The 13600-nt window shown below is 34.8% G+C and overlaps 1 protein-coding gene across 2 annotated transcripts in view; it reads right to left on the bottom strand.

Annotated features, from left to right (window-relative positions):
• LOC140781214 (protein SWEETIE) overlaps positions 1–13600 on the bottom strand; it is a 67531-nt gene that overhangs the window by 26275 nt on the left and 27656 nt on the right. For both annotated transcript variants that reach the window (XM_073127103.1, XM_073127104.1), the window contains exons 16-24: positions 12140–12256; positions 11857–12024; positions 11594–11680; positions 11313–11406; positions 7006–7074; positions 6782–6904; positions 6606–6674; positions 6399–6503; positions 4077–4165 (exon numbers count right to left, since the gene is read on the bottom strand). In XM_073127103.1, coding sequence (XP_072983204.1) covers positions 4077–4165; positions 6399–6503; positions 6606–6674; positions 6782–6904; positions 7006–7074; positions 11313–11406; positions 11594–11680; positions 11857–12024; positions 12140–12256 — 921 coding nt within the window. The remainder of the gene's footprint in view (positions 1–4076; positions 4166–6398; positions 6504–6605; positions 6675–6781; positions 6905–7005; positions 7075–11312; positions 11407–11593; positions 11681–11856; positions 12025–12139; positions 12257–13600) is intronic.

Genomic DNA, 13600 nt, shown 5'->3' with positions numbered 1-13600 from the left:
CATCAAGGACAATTTGGCTTCAAATTATTATCTCATCGTGTTGATGGCCTCATGCTGTTGATGTCTTGAGGGAGAGCCCCTGTCTCTCAGATTGCAAAAGTGGCGATCTCCATGGTTGCCGACCATGGAGCTTGGATTGTTCATTGTCGACTACTCAGGCCGAGAAATCGCTTCCTCTTCTTTTTTTTCCCTAGCCTCCCTCTACCCTTCAGTGTGGTGCCTTCGCTAATTTTCTGGCTATCGTAGGATTGTTGTAGTGGTTATCTCCAATGGTGAGAGCTCAACCCCATTGCCGTATTGGGTTGGTTGTGGCTAGCGGTTAGGCTTGTGCCTTGACCCAGCCCAAGTTTTTAGATTAAAGCTGGTCGGTTGGCAGAGCAGGCCCAACCCGAGTTGCTAAATTGAGTGGGTTATGGGCTAGTCACAATCGAGCCCAAGTTCTTGAGCTTCACTTTGGCCCAAATTTAATTTTAATTTTAGAAATTCTAGTATGTTCTTAAATTAAATATTATTTTTATGAATTAAGATGGCGATGTTTTCTCACTTGGATTATTGATTTGGGGTATTCCACATGGACATAGGTGAGTAAATTCACTTACGATTTTATTTGTCTCATATTTCGTAAAAATATGTATATTCTATTATTATGTTACCTTCAACAATGTCAATCTTTGTGCAACATTATTCTTCATGCATTGTTATCCTTCGTGCAAAATTGTAAATATATTGATCATGAGTAACTAGCGAAACTTAAATTATGACATACGTTGGATTAGAGAATAGTTTCGGTGTAGACATAATGTCCAAAAAATAGACATAATTTAGATCACTATTGTAACTTTTTTAGATGACTCTGACAATGTTAAATTACACTTCTAGACTGAATCAAAAAACTTTCTAAGGTAACTTAAATGTCTCTCAACAATTAAGAAAATACAACGTGTTTATTACTCTAACCAGACCAACTATAAAGAAAAAACTCAATCATTATCTGTACTATCGAGGGTGACTTCTAATTGATATGGATCCACAAGCACAAATTCAAAATAACAAATATGACATTTCTTTGAGATTGAGAAAATCCACATAATGAAATTTGTGTATGTTATCAGTTTGTTACTCACATTATTATTACTCGTATCTTATTATTTATTTATTTTAGCATCCTAGGTATAGTCTGCGTATTATTGATTGCTGAGCTTTGGATTTTTAAAATCCTACTTTACAAATTATGGTTTTCACTTGTTATTTGGTTAGGGTGTATTCACCCACTGAGCTAAAGTCATAAAACTCTTTTAACCTTTCAGATGTTAATTGACGCGATGAGTGAACATGGTGCATCAGGATTCTTTTATCTCCACTTAAGACTTTGGTTTTCTCCATTAGCCGCATTAGTTGTTTTAGTATTATTTTGAAAGATATTGGTTGCCTAACTTTGAACCTCTTTATTACCTCGAGAGTTTATTAATTGACTTGGAATTATTGATTTATATTGAGTTCTTTTCTATTATGGATTTTGCAAATCTAACATCAAGGCTTCACGTATCTCAAATTTTATTGGGGTATATGGCCGGTTACAATTCTAGTTTCATGTCATGGCATTGCTTGTTGCGATTATCAACATAAGAAAGTAGGCAATAAAATAGAACCAAGGATGGCCGTGCCGATCGGCACACCCCGTGCCAGCCGGCACTTGCCGTGCCAGTAGAGGCACGGCACAGCCTCATGCTGGTCATGTGCCAATATAGAGACATTTTTTAAAAAAATTTCTATTTCAATCAATCTTTATCAAATCAACTTTACTTATTTTCTTAACAAACATAATATGACATGTGGAACTTATTTTTTTTAACCTTTTCTTATTTCCATCAATTAACTTTTGTCATTTGTCATTTTTGAAATGACAACTCATTTGCCAGACCTAGATAACCACAAAACCGAATTAATCAGAGACAGAAGAAAGGAAATGGACCATCTTAAGCTCAATATGATTACAGTCAGATAAGAGGACTTGAGTCTATAGGTAGCAGGACATCAGGAGAGGTGTGCCCACAGGATGATATGAGTCCATTATCAATACCATCATATCAATCACACCCACCAGAGCCACAACACCCTTATTACTCCATATCCACAATCTGCATATGCTTATAGTGTGCCTGTGCCGGTGCCTGTCATTCCCATATATATTCAATATTCATATTATATCAACAAAGAATTACAAAATTCTTATTTGTATGAAGACTATGTGAGACGTTATAATGAGCAATATTATTAGTGGATGAGTTTTAAAAAATATCAACAGTATTTAACACAACATTCCCGTGTTATTCTTGTACCAGCAAATGAAGTTTTTGATCCTCCTCGTCATTTATACGTTCAACTAGATATTAGTTTTAATTATTGAACTATTATCAATTATGTATTGAATGTTATTAAGTGTTCAATTATATTATGGAGTATTCAATCATATTATGGAATGTTTAATCATTAATATTAATTTTAATAAATGTATTCAATCATATTATGTGTTGAATAATATTTATATTTAACTATTGTTTTATCTTTAATAAAATAGGTTATTTACAAAAATAATCGAAAGATAAAACATTGTAATGTGGATTTTAAATTTTAATACATATATTTAGATTAAAAAAATCAAAGATTGACATACCAAAGACCAAAAAATATCTCTAAATATCCTAAAAATTTATTAAAAATATTATAAATGTGTGCCACTAGCACGAAGGGGGCGTACCAATGGTGGCACGGCATGGCACGTGCCACTAGCACGGCCATCACCGAATAGAACCAAGCCATAAAATTAGCATTAGTTTATTATATGGCATCAGTGTTAAAAAGAATGTTAGTGCAATTTTATGGAATTTCATGGTCATAGAACAATTAAAAATATATTGTACAACCTAGGATCATTATACAATTAAGACACATGACTTGTGAAAAAGTGTATGTACGATGAGAACCAAAGAATGAAAATCAAAATCAAGTCAAAAAGTGTAATTTAGTACTTCAACTCGATGCCACCCAGAACATTGTGGTGGGCATCACAAACACAACCAATGCATGTATTCTCAAATAGTAACTAGTCTAGGTGTGGACCGGGTAAGTCAGTTGCGGACCTACTGTGCAAAAACTGATTAAAGAAGATTTAGAAACAGTTCTTGGCTCGAATTTTCCTAATCTAAATCACCTAGAATAAACCAAAAATGACTCCAATGCCTATAAAAGAAGAACAAAGGCTAAGAATTCACTAAACTCAAGCAAAATCAAAGTACTACACTTAGAGAGTTCTAGCTTCCCTCACAGAGCATATTTTACGATTATTGTGAGGAGAGCTACCTTTGTATGTCTGAGCATTCGTCCAACATCAGCTATTGATCTAAAGCATCAAAGGGGCTGAGTTATTCCGTTGTCCATCTACAACGACATTTGTTCTAGAGATCAATTTGTAGCTCGAGGGTGAACCAGACGGAGGCTTTCTACTTCATTAGAGTAATTCATTGGGACATGCAAGAGAAGACTTAAATGTTCAGAATGTTGGGAGGAGTTGTAAGTAATCTTTTATTACATCGTGGTAAATCTGAATGAGTCCATGGTTTTTTCCACGATAAAAAGAGGTTTTCCATGTAAAAAAAATTATGTCGTGGTCTTAGTCATGTTTCTTTTTCCTTCTTGTTTCCAGCTTTAGTTTTCTTACTCGGACTTGGTTTTCTCTTTCCATATTTGCTGATACATGATCGGACTAGGACTACTATCTCCCATCTCAAAGAACTTATGGATCAAGGTTTTCCCAACTAGATATTTTGGTTACATGATAACTCTGCAAGACATTTCAAGATAGGAACAACTTGTAGGTAATGACATTCGTCGACCAAAGATTAAAAGGCTTAAACAGGGCAACATAAACAGTAGCACCCTTCAAGAACCTGGAGCACTCTAAACAAAAAGACAAATAGTTCCAATTATTAGTACATTAATCAAGAATCAAAATTGAAACTGCATTTCCAAGACAAAGTATAGGTTATTAGAAACCTTGTGATATATGAAGAGCCTACCTGCGATGGATACAGCCCAATGAAAGTGCAATAGTCCCAATATAGTTTGGATCTGTTGCTACAGTTAGCTCTCCAAGAAGAACTCTGGTCTAAGAAACAAAAGAATATATCATTAGACAGAAGTGAATATAACTGTACAATAAACAGAATAATTTGTGCGCCATCAGTTCTTTTTCCCAAACATGTAATTTATTTTCCTTTTCTCTTTCCAATGTTACCTTAAATATGAATAAAGTTGCTCTGTCAACAAGAACAACTTGTTGACACCTAAGTAGGTGTACATAGCTTTGCATGATTTGTTGTCATTGGAAATGACTTTTCTATCACCAAACCTCCAAGGGTGGTACTTCCAATCTAAAGTACACCATAGTCTTTGTTTCTTTCACCATAATATATAGCCTATGCATTAAAGGTACCAGATGAACAAACAAAAACTTTAGCACATCTTCACCCAAATAGCAATGTTGCTACGGAAAGCAGCCCAACATGACCAATTCCCTCAGAATGCTTTAACGACTAAACGATATAACCAGATAGTTTCCGACCAGTTATGAAAATATTACCTACATAAGCCCCAAAACCTGGCACACTGTTATGTTTGTTGCTGAAATTAACACTTATATGTTTGAAAATTTAAATGACACTACTTTATTGTGACATTTATTTTTATTAATTTGTATTGTATTAATATCATCATGCATGCTAGTATTGTATTTACTAAATAGAGACTTATAAACACATATGTCATGAAATATTTTGCTAGGCATGTTAGATATCATGATGAGCTAATGCATACTTTGACGGTTTGACCTCATGTATTAGCACAAAGCCACAAATACATCCATGATTAACAACTGATTGGGTCCTCTAATTCCATGGTGTCTTACAAGCTTGGGTGATCATTGCAAGGAAGAACAAGATCTATTCTTAGATGGGTCATCATCTCACAGATGTATGTTGATCCAAGTATTCAACTTTAGGGTTACAATTATGGTTAATTAAGGAAAAAGGAACTTTCCAAATTCTCAGCCAAAAGTTAGTATTCTGAAAAACATTACAAGTGAAAAAGAAAATTAGACCATGTAAATTAATCCTTTGATGAGTCTTCCCAAAAAGTTCCTCTAAATTTTGGGAAATTTTGAACCAGGTATATTTCCATGATAACTTTTTTATCTTTCGTAGCACTATAGGTCAACAAAAATTTGAAGGATCCCGCCTAGCCCAATAGGTATTGCACCTAAGCCTTCAAGACTTTTCCTGATTAAGACGTACAGAATTCAAGCAATTATTCATTAGTTTAGTCATACAAGTACCTAGAAATTAGAATTACTTAAATGAGAAAACATTCTACAGAAAGAATCAAACTAATAAAAAATTGAGGATCAAACTTCTTGATATGCAAGGAATGCAAGCACTGTAGATAAATTATTAATAAAGCAAGAAAATATTTAGAAGAACCTAAAACTAGTTCATGTTTTTGGTTTCTTTGGTTTAATTGACCTAATAGGATATGATGTTTCACACTCGTCAACTTTAAAATTTTAATTGACTCGATGCAATATCTTTTAACTGAACTGGTTCATAGATACTCCACTCGTCAACTTTAAAACTAGGCAAACATTGTTTCACACTCGTCAACTTTAAAATTTTAATTGACTCGATGGAATATCTTTTAACTGAACTGGTTCATAGATCCTCCAGCAGCACCATATATCTGGAACCATACCATGCTTCAAGGTTAGTGGTATTTCAACATTGAGCAAAACCTACCACTTGTTGCTCATCTAGAGTAAACATTAAAATTATGTGAAAAGCAAGCTCTTATCACTTAGCATTAGGCTCATCTATTTAGAAATTAAGAGTCTAAGACATACACCATAACACATATAGCTATTAGTTAGAAGCTTTCTACCTTGCTATCAATTTATATTAGTATATCCAATCCAGTAAATGTGAAAACTGACTATCTAGTGGAAATTGAGGAAAGGAGAACCTCAAAGGAAAGATAAAATGTGATTTGGAGTATGTGATAATGTATTCACAATATCATCCAAAACAAGCCCTAATAAAAAGACAAACAAATTAAGACGCCGGATGAACATATGACTTGGATAGCATTAGCACCGATGGTGGAAGTTCTTCTAACAATAAGAAAGATACTATTACAAATTAGGAAATTTATTTATATGATATGATCTGCAAAGCCGACCAAAAATTGAATATAAGGTGTGTTCCTCATGTTAATGTGACAATTATTCAAAATAAGCAAGAAAGATAATGCTCAAAAGGTTGTTTAAGAAAAGATTTATCCGGGAAACAAACCATCCTTGCAGTGAAAACATCATTCCCAACACGAGCTAACAGACCAAGACCCTCAGATACTGCTCTTCGTTGTGCTGAAGAAATTTCAGTCTCTGCCATAATACCCTGATATAGAAGATGGCAAGAATCAAAATTATAAAGTTGCAAATTTCTAATTGAAGAACTAAATTATATAACTATCACCCAATGTGATGTAAAATGAGTCACCTGAAAGATGGACTGAATAGTACTTAATATATCAGCTGCCAATGCCTGAGGACGTAAAGCAAGCACAGCCTGAACACGAACAAATAAAATGTCACAAGACTCATAACCATAACCATCAAGTAGCACCAAAGAAATTGTGCTACTATTGATCAGTTCAAGAAGATGGTAGAGATTACCTTTAACCCAGACAACAGGCCAACACATGCATTTGTAATACATGTCATATGCCAAGACTGCTTCTTACCAGAATTCAGGCACTGATCAATTTTGTTAAGAAGCATCAACTTCCCACGATTATCCTGTATACAAACATAGTTTAAGATAACAAAATGATCAACCAACAGGAAAAATAAAATGTAGAATTCAAAGGGAAAAGAAGTTGTTAAAATCAAGAGCACACCTGACATGCAAAAATGGTACCAAAGCATAAAAGCATCTGGTTGACTAACATTCTGCTAATAGACTCCGGCTTCAGAAAAAAAGAGGAAATGAAGGGTCACGATTCAATTGATAATAATTGAAGTAGATAAACTGGAATAGCAATGACAGTATGAAGCTTCTTCAAAGTTAGAATAGTATTATATAACAATAAATAAGTTTCTTAAAAAAGAAAAAGACATGAAATTAATGAAAATAGAAGCATCAAGCAAGAATAATGATTGCAGAAATAACCGATAAACAAATATGCCATAGCCATCAGCAAAACATTAAATAACTACTTCTTTACTTACCAGAAGAAATGGATAGATGAAGCAACCGTCAAGATCCCAGGTTACATTGGCAGGAGTGAGACAAAATTACGAATGAAGGAAGAGATAAAGCACAAAAGGTTTTTCTGCCTGACTCAAGAAGACAAAAACTACTTTCCCAGGCAAGAACCATCCAATACGCCCGCTAAAAGATGAATTACAGAGATGGTAATCCAATCTCCATGTACAGGCCCTTCTAATGCAATTCTTAGAAGACGAGGTAAAATGCTGCTAGAACTCTAGCAGCTAAATTTGTCCTCTTCTATGGAATCACTGGGTCATTGACAACCCATCACTTTGAGTTTTGTCATCCAGGGATCAGATAGTTCTGCGAGATGTCTCTCGATCGCTCGAGTATGGTTGTAAATAGACAAATCTGCGCACTAACCCCAACTAACTCACCTCAAACATAGGCCAAGCTCAAAGATGGGAGAATTTACATTTCTAAATTGGCTTCATATCATTCTGAGGCTTGACTCTGCTACAAGCCTTGTATTAATTGGCTAATAGTTCAAGCTTGAGCACTTATCAAAAAACCTGACCTCAAACCAGTTCAATACACTCATATCATGAGAAGCAAGCTTTACCGCTGAGGCATGGACAATTCAGAATACCTCTGAAACCTTCAAGTTGAGTGTTTGCAAGGGTGAATGAGTTTCAGCGTTTTTGTGTGTTGGGGTCCCTTCAGTCTGAAACAAAACAAAACACCCAAAAAACAAGGCAACAGTGATCCCAGTACCCTATTGGATCTAGTGCAATTAAGTGAATCAAAAGAAGAAGAAACACACACACAGATTTGCATGGTTTGGTGACTAGTCTGCAGCCATTTCCCAATGGGGCTCCGAATCATCGAGCAGAATTTAATTTTGGACCCTAAGCCTCAAGAATATGATCCATTGTCTTCAATACAGGCTCAAAGTCATCTAATGATCAAATAAGTATATCTCTCTCACACAATTGTTCCTTTCTCATGTTTGTGCAATAATGACGTCCACCATTACCTCTATGATTCTCCAAAAAATTCATCATCCTAGGTTGGATTTCCTGATTCAGTCATTCCTTGAATTTCCTCATTTTTTTTAATTCTTCAAGTAGTTTCTAGAAAATTTTGAGTTATTTTATAGATTGAAAAAAAGAGATGAAAACCATCGAGAACATAGCTGAGATTGTTGAAACTGGCCAAACTTTTGAAAGCTCCTATTGTACTAGAACCCCAACCAAAAATTCAAACTGTGCCGAATTGACAAGAACTATAAAGTTCAACTCGGCTCAACTCAATTTGTTCACAAGGCTAAGGCCAAAAAGGCCTCTTTCTAGTTTTCCAAAATATAAAGTATAATCTTCTTCAAGAAAATATATTTATGACAAAATCAAAGGGGCTAACACATGTAAAACTAAAATAAACTTTATGTTGTGTGTGTACGTGCATTTGTTTATTCGTGCTTGGCGTTGACAGCATCCTTGTAACTCAAGATTTGTATATGTACACATAATTAAAGAAAATGGCGCTAAATGAGAAAAGATGTGACTATGTCTAACTTTGCCATTTTTAGATAGCTAGTTAACCAAAAACTAAAGTTGATAGACAATAGACCAACAATGTATATAATACACTCAAGATGTACCCTCACAGGTGGTCCATATACACTAAATATGGACAGATGAATAGATAGGGAATAGAGAAGGATGTCCATATACACTCCATATACCCTCACATTCAAGATGTTAACTCATCTCTCTATCTCTCTCTCTACGCTATTGTAGCAGTGAAGGCAGCGCAACTGCAGCAATAAAGAGAAAGGGCGAGAGGGGGAGGAGGGAGAGGGGAAAGAGGGAATAGATAGGGAATAGAGAAGGACAGAGATGAAAAAAAGGGGGAAAATCCTAACCAAAGAAAAGAAAGAAAAACTCCACATTTCGTCGAAGAATTACTCGCTGGAGGCATGGTTCGAAGATTCAGTTTCAGTTGGTTTTGGTTTCAACCCCTAGAAAAATGAATATTTTAGGCTGAAATAGAATGTTTTTAGCCTATTGTGGTCCAACATAAATGTCAAAACCAGAAACCTTGATAGTTTTGGCCTTAACTAATGAGTCTCGGCTTTAATTTTAATTAAATTTCAGCCATTACTGTTCTGTCTCGAGTGAAACTTCAAACCATAACCGAAGGTCGACAGCGCCGGAAAATTACTCATCATCGCTCATTGTCATCAAATCAAGAGGGGGGCGGAGAGAGAGAGAGAGAGAGAGAGAGAGAGAGAGAGAGAGAGATTAAAGCCGTGAAGGTATTATTTATAGGTTAGAATCAGCTGAAATTTCAACCCATGTGGGAAACATAATGGGTTCACGTTAGTTTATACAACAGTACAAATAAAAGTAGGTAATTTGATTTTAGGCATAACCGGGGGTACTTTGTAATTTACCCTAATAATTTACAAACATTATTTCAAAGCATTAACTGCAAGAATCATGAAGCTTAAAGACAAAATTTAAAAACATTAATTGCGAGATATTTTTGGCTTTCCACGTTAATTAGTCCAAGCACATAATTTTGCTTTCTCAAAGATTGTAATAGTAATAACTAGGAAAAAAAAAATTGCCAAGTGGGGTGCACATGACCTACCTTTCACCCTCCTCTTGCCCATTACACAATAAGGAGGAGATGCCGAGATCGGCTATGGCCGATTCCGATCCGTTTCAGTCGATTCCACTCGGGATCAGTCGAAACTGGAATCCATGCATATACCGTTTTGTGTGCAATTTAAATATCATAGTCTGTGTGCAAATTATTTGACTTAGTGCATTTCTATACTTCATGCAATAGCAATTTAATTTATTATGTGCATTAGTGAAAAAACATAATCAGTGATTAGTATAACTAAGAGAATAGTCTTGGCATATATCGCTTCGCGACTTTCCATGTATCTCAAGTCTATTTGAAAATCCATGGATAATCCTATTTTAAATCACTACGATTACTTTCTTAAATGACTCTACCAGAATTAGAAAATAGCTCTAAATTAGATCGAATGACTTTTTATGATGACTATAATCTCTCTCAACAATTAGTAGAAAAGATAAAGTGAGTTTATCACATAGTAACACCTCCTAGTGACCATAATCGAATTAATTATGAGGAAAAGACCAAAACATTATCTCAAGGTGGCTTCTAATTGATGTGGATGCACAAAACATAGACTTAATTGAAACATATGGCATTATTAATATTGAGAAATTTTAGCATATTAATAATAAGCCTATTATTAGATATGACTTGCATTATTATTCCGTGTGTAGTTATTATTATTGTTGTTATAAGCATGCTTAGTGTAATTGTTTATTTGTATATCATTGAATTTGAAGATTTATTTTAAAGTCATGTCTATGAATTTCGGATTTAGTTGGCTTTTGAGTAAATTTTACTCATTGAGCTATAATTGTTAGCTCACGAAATCTCCCTAGCATTTCAGATACTGGTCAGTGTAGTGACTGAGCGAGATGCTCTGGGACCCTACCACCACCACTAATGTATAAAACATTAGTGGTGACATTTGATTATTATTATTTTTTTAGTATATTTATTCGGATATGGTAATTCATATTGAATTTATTGTTATTGTGGACTTAAAAAGTTAGTTGTTAAAACTTCGTGTATCTCAAGTGTATTAAGGTACACGACCGGTCATGACTCAGATTTTAGGTCATGATAGTAAGGTCTTTGAATAAGGAGTACAATAGAAAAACATTATTTTCCTCTAGTTAAGGATAAATTTGCTCATGTTTGGCATTCTGAATTGCAGTACTACCTTATTGGCACTGATATTTGTACTAAGTCATGGAAACAATTGTCAAGCTATATTTGTGTCAAAGGAGCATAAATTATTTGAGCATGTAGGCTGAGAAAAATCTTGCAAAGGGTTACGAAAGAAAATTGGGTTAAAGCATCATGAGTCATTATTACCTGCGGAAAGCTGCAAACCTCATCATCCCATACACATGGTAAAAGTCCATCTCTACCACCATCAAAAGCTCGAAGCTCATCTTCAAACCAATCCCTGAGCATTTGTAATTAGAAGAAGATTAAAATGTAGAACAAAACAAGTTATATAAATATAATACATAACAACCACAACTATCCATATACCTACAACTTTTAGGTATTCCGACTACATTATAAAGTATCACTAGCTGCTGCTACATGAAGAATGTTTCACAGTGGTTAAAAGCATACAATAGGCATACCTTCCAGGTATCCAAGGGCCCAACCAAGCATCCCTCTTATCTAACAGGAACCTCAAACACGAGCTTTCTTCATATCCAGAAGGATCACTTTTCATTTGCAAACCAACCAGGAGAAGAATGATAAATCAAGATGAAGATATACATGAAACATAATCTAGAGAATTGACAATTAAAAAAGGAAGTGCAATATTTCACAATGTTTAATGTACAATTCAAGAGTTCAGATTCAACAATAAGCATAACTGATGAATGAGACAGCTTACCTGAATGGGCTAGTACAAATCTGAATAAGCTGTGCATGTTCAGACTTGTATGCCATTGGATTGCAAACACACTGATATGCCATTATTGTTCTGCTCGTGAATAGGTCTAATGCAGCTTTTACATTTGGTAGTTTCTTCGAAGATAAGGAAGATATTAAGAACAATGCTCTGCCAAATATCAGTTAGTAAAGTGCAGTCTCCATATTATAAATTCTAAGTTCAGTTTTCGCAAGCACAGATAACACAGGAAAAGGAGAAGCAAATTTGAGAATGTTGTACTCACCCGCTAAGGTATGCCAACACAGGGTGAAGTAGGATTCCTCCATTAGAATCTGCTACTGTTGGAGAAATAAAGCTCCTTATGAAGGCAGTAAGTGCCTCAATTGCAACAGACAGAACACTAAAAGAACAGCAAAGAAGTTATTACAAAAACAGATTCAAGACAACTCACTGAAATCAAATCATAATTTTTCCAGGAAACCAGTTGAAAGAAGCAAATCAAAAGAAAGGTAGCGTTACATGCTGGTGAACTGAAGTTAATAGTGCATGCATGAGATGGCATCTTTGGAGGGGAGGAGCAAGGGGCTGAGTTAGATATTTAGTGTTACACTCTTCATATAAAGAAACCTTTGAAGAACAGGGGATTGATAAAATTATATTGAGTGCCTGAAGTCAACATTAGTGGCATATAACAGATCTACCTTTTGACAAACTGTATAATTATTCTTCATAACATCAATGGAATTTCACATGAAATACTGAAATCAAATATTGTCCTCCAGGAAACCAGCTGGAAATCAAAAGACAAATTACATGCTTGCAAACTAAAGTTATAGATCATTGGAGATCTTCCCCTCTGTGTGAGTGTGTATGTTGGGGGGGAGGATTTAGTAATTTAGTTGCACTTTTCATCCTTCGTCATCACAAGAAACTTTGGCATACAAAAATTGATACATATAGTCTATGCAGATACAGAATGGTTCCAGCCTTCCAGGTAGGCAGTTAGAGTGTATAAGATAATGAAAATATAGAATTAGATCCTAAATAGTAAAAATTAACAGTTTCAAAAGAATAAATTAGAGTGTATTATCCAATACTATGTTGCAGATAAAACTGTTATGATTTATCTGGAAAGTAAGACCATGAAAACAGCACCATCATAAATTATTCTGCTCCTCCATCAATTGACATCTCAGGTTACATCAAGATGTCACATTGTCTTCTGGTTTATTGCTGAATGGATTCATGAAAGAACTAAAAAGAGGGAGCACTATATTTCAGAATTCTCCATACTCTTCATAATAACTATTTGAATGTGTTGCTTAACTAAGAAGAATATATCACAGGATACATGAAACTACAGTTTCTTAGAGCATAGTTAATAAATATCTTTAGTTCCATCTTCAGGCATCTCAGTTCACTATCCAGTAGTAATGATGCACATGTTTTTCTTATTTTGTGGCGAAGTATAGCCAATTCCTGGTGTACAGCATGTGTATCATGATAATATAGATCCTGATGTTAGCCAAAATAGCAAAGAGAATTTCCATTGCAAAGAAGGATGTGTCGTGTCTGTTAAGATAATTCTTCCCTCATTTCTTAACTGGCCATCATTTTAGTAGAAGTATAGAACTGATTCCTCAGGCCCTTCAGCTAGCATGATATCATGGGTATTATTAAAGGTAAAATTCTATGCTGCACATTTAATGGGTATCAAATCACTCTTACCTCACTTGCCGTCGCA

The sequence above is a fragment of the Typha latifolia genome, chromosome 2 (genome assembly GCF_019914945.1).
Source record: "Typha latifolia isolate L0001 chromosome 2, TyphaL0001v2, whole genome shotgun sequence".
NCBI lineage: Eukaryota > Viridiplantae > Streptophyta > Magnoliopsida > Poales > Typhaceae > Typha > Typha latifolia.
The sequence above is the reverse complement of the archived record's forward strand: the minus strand, read 5'-3'. Positions and strand labels throughout refer to the sequence as shown.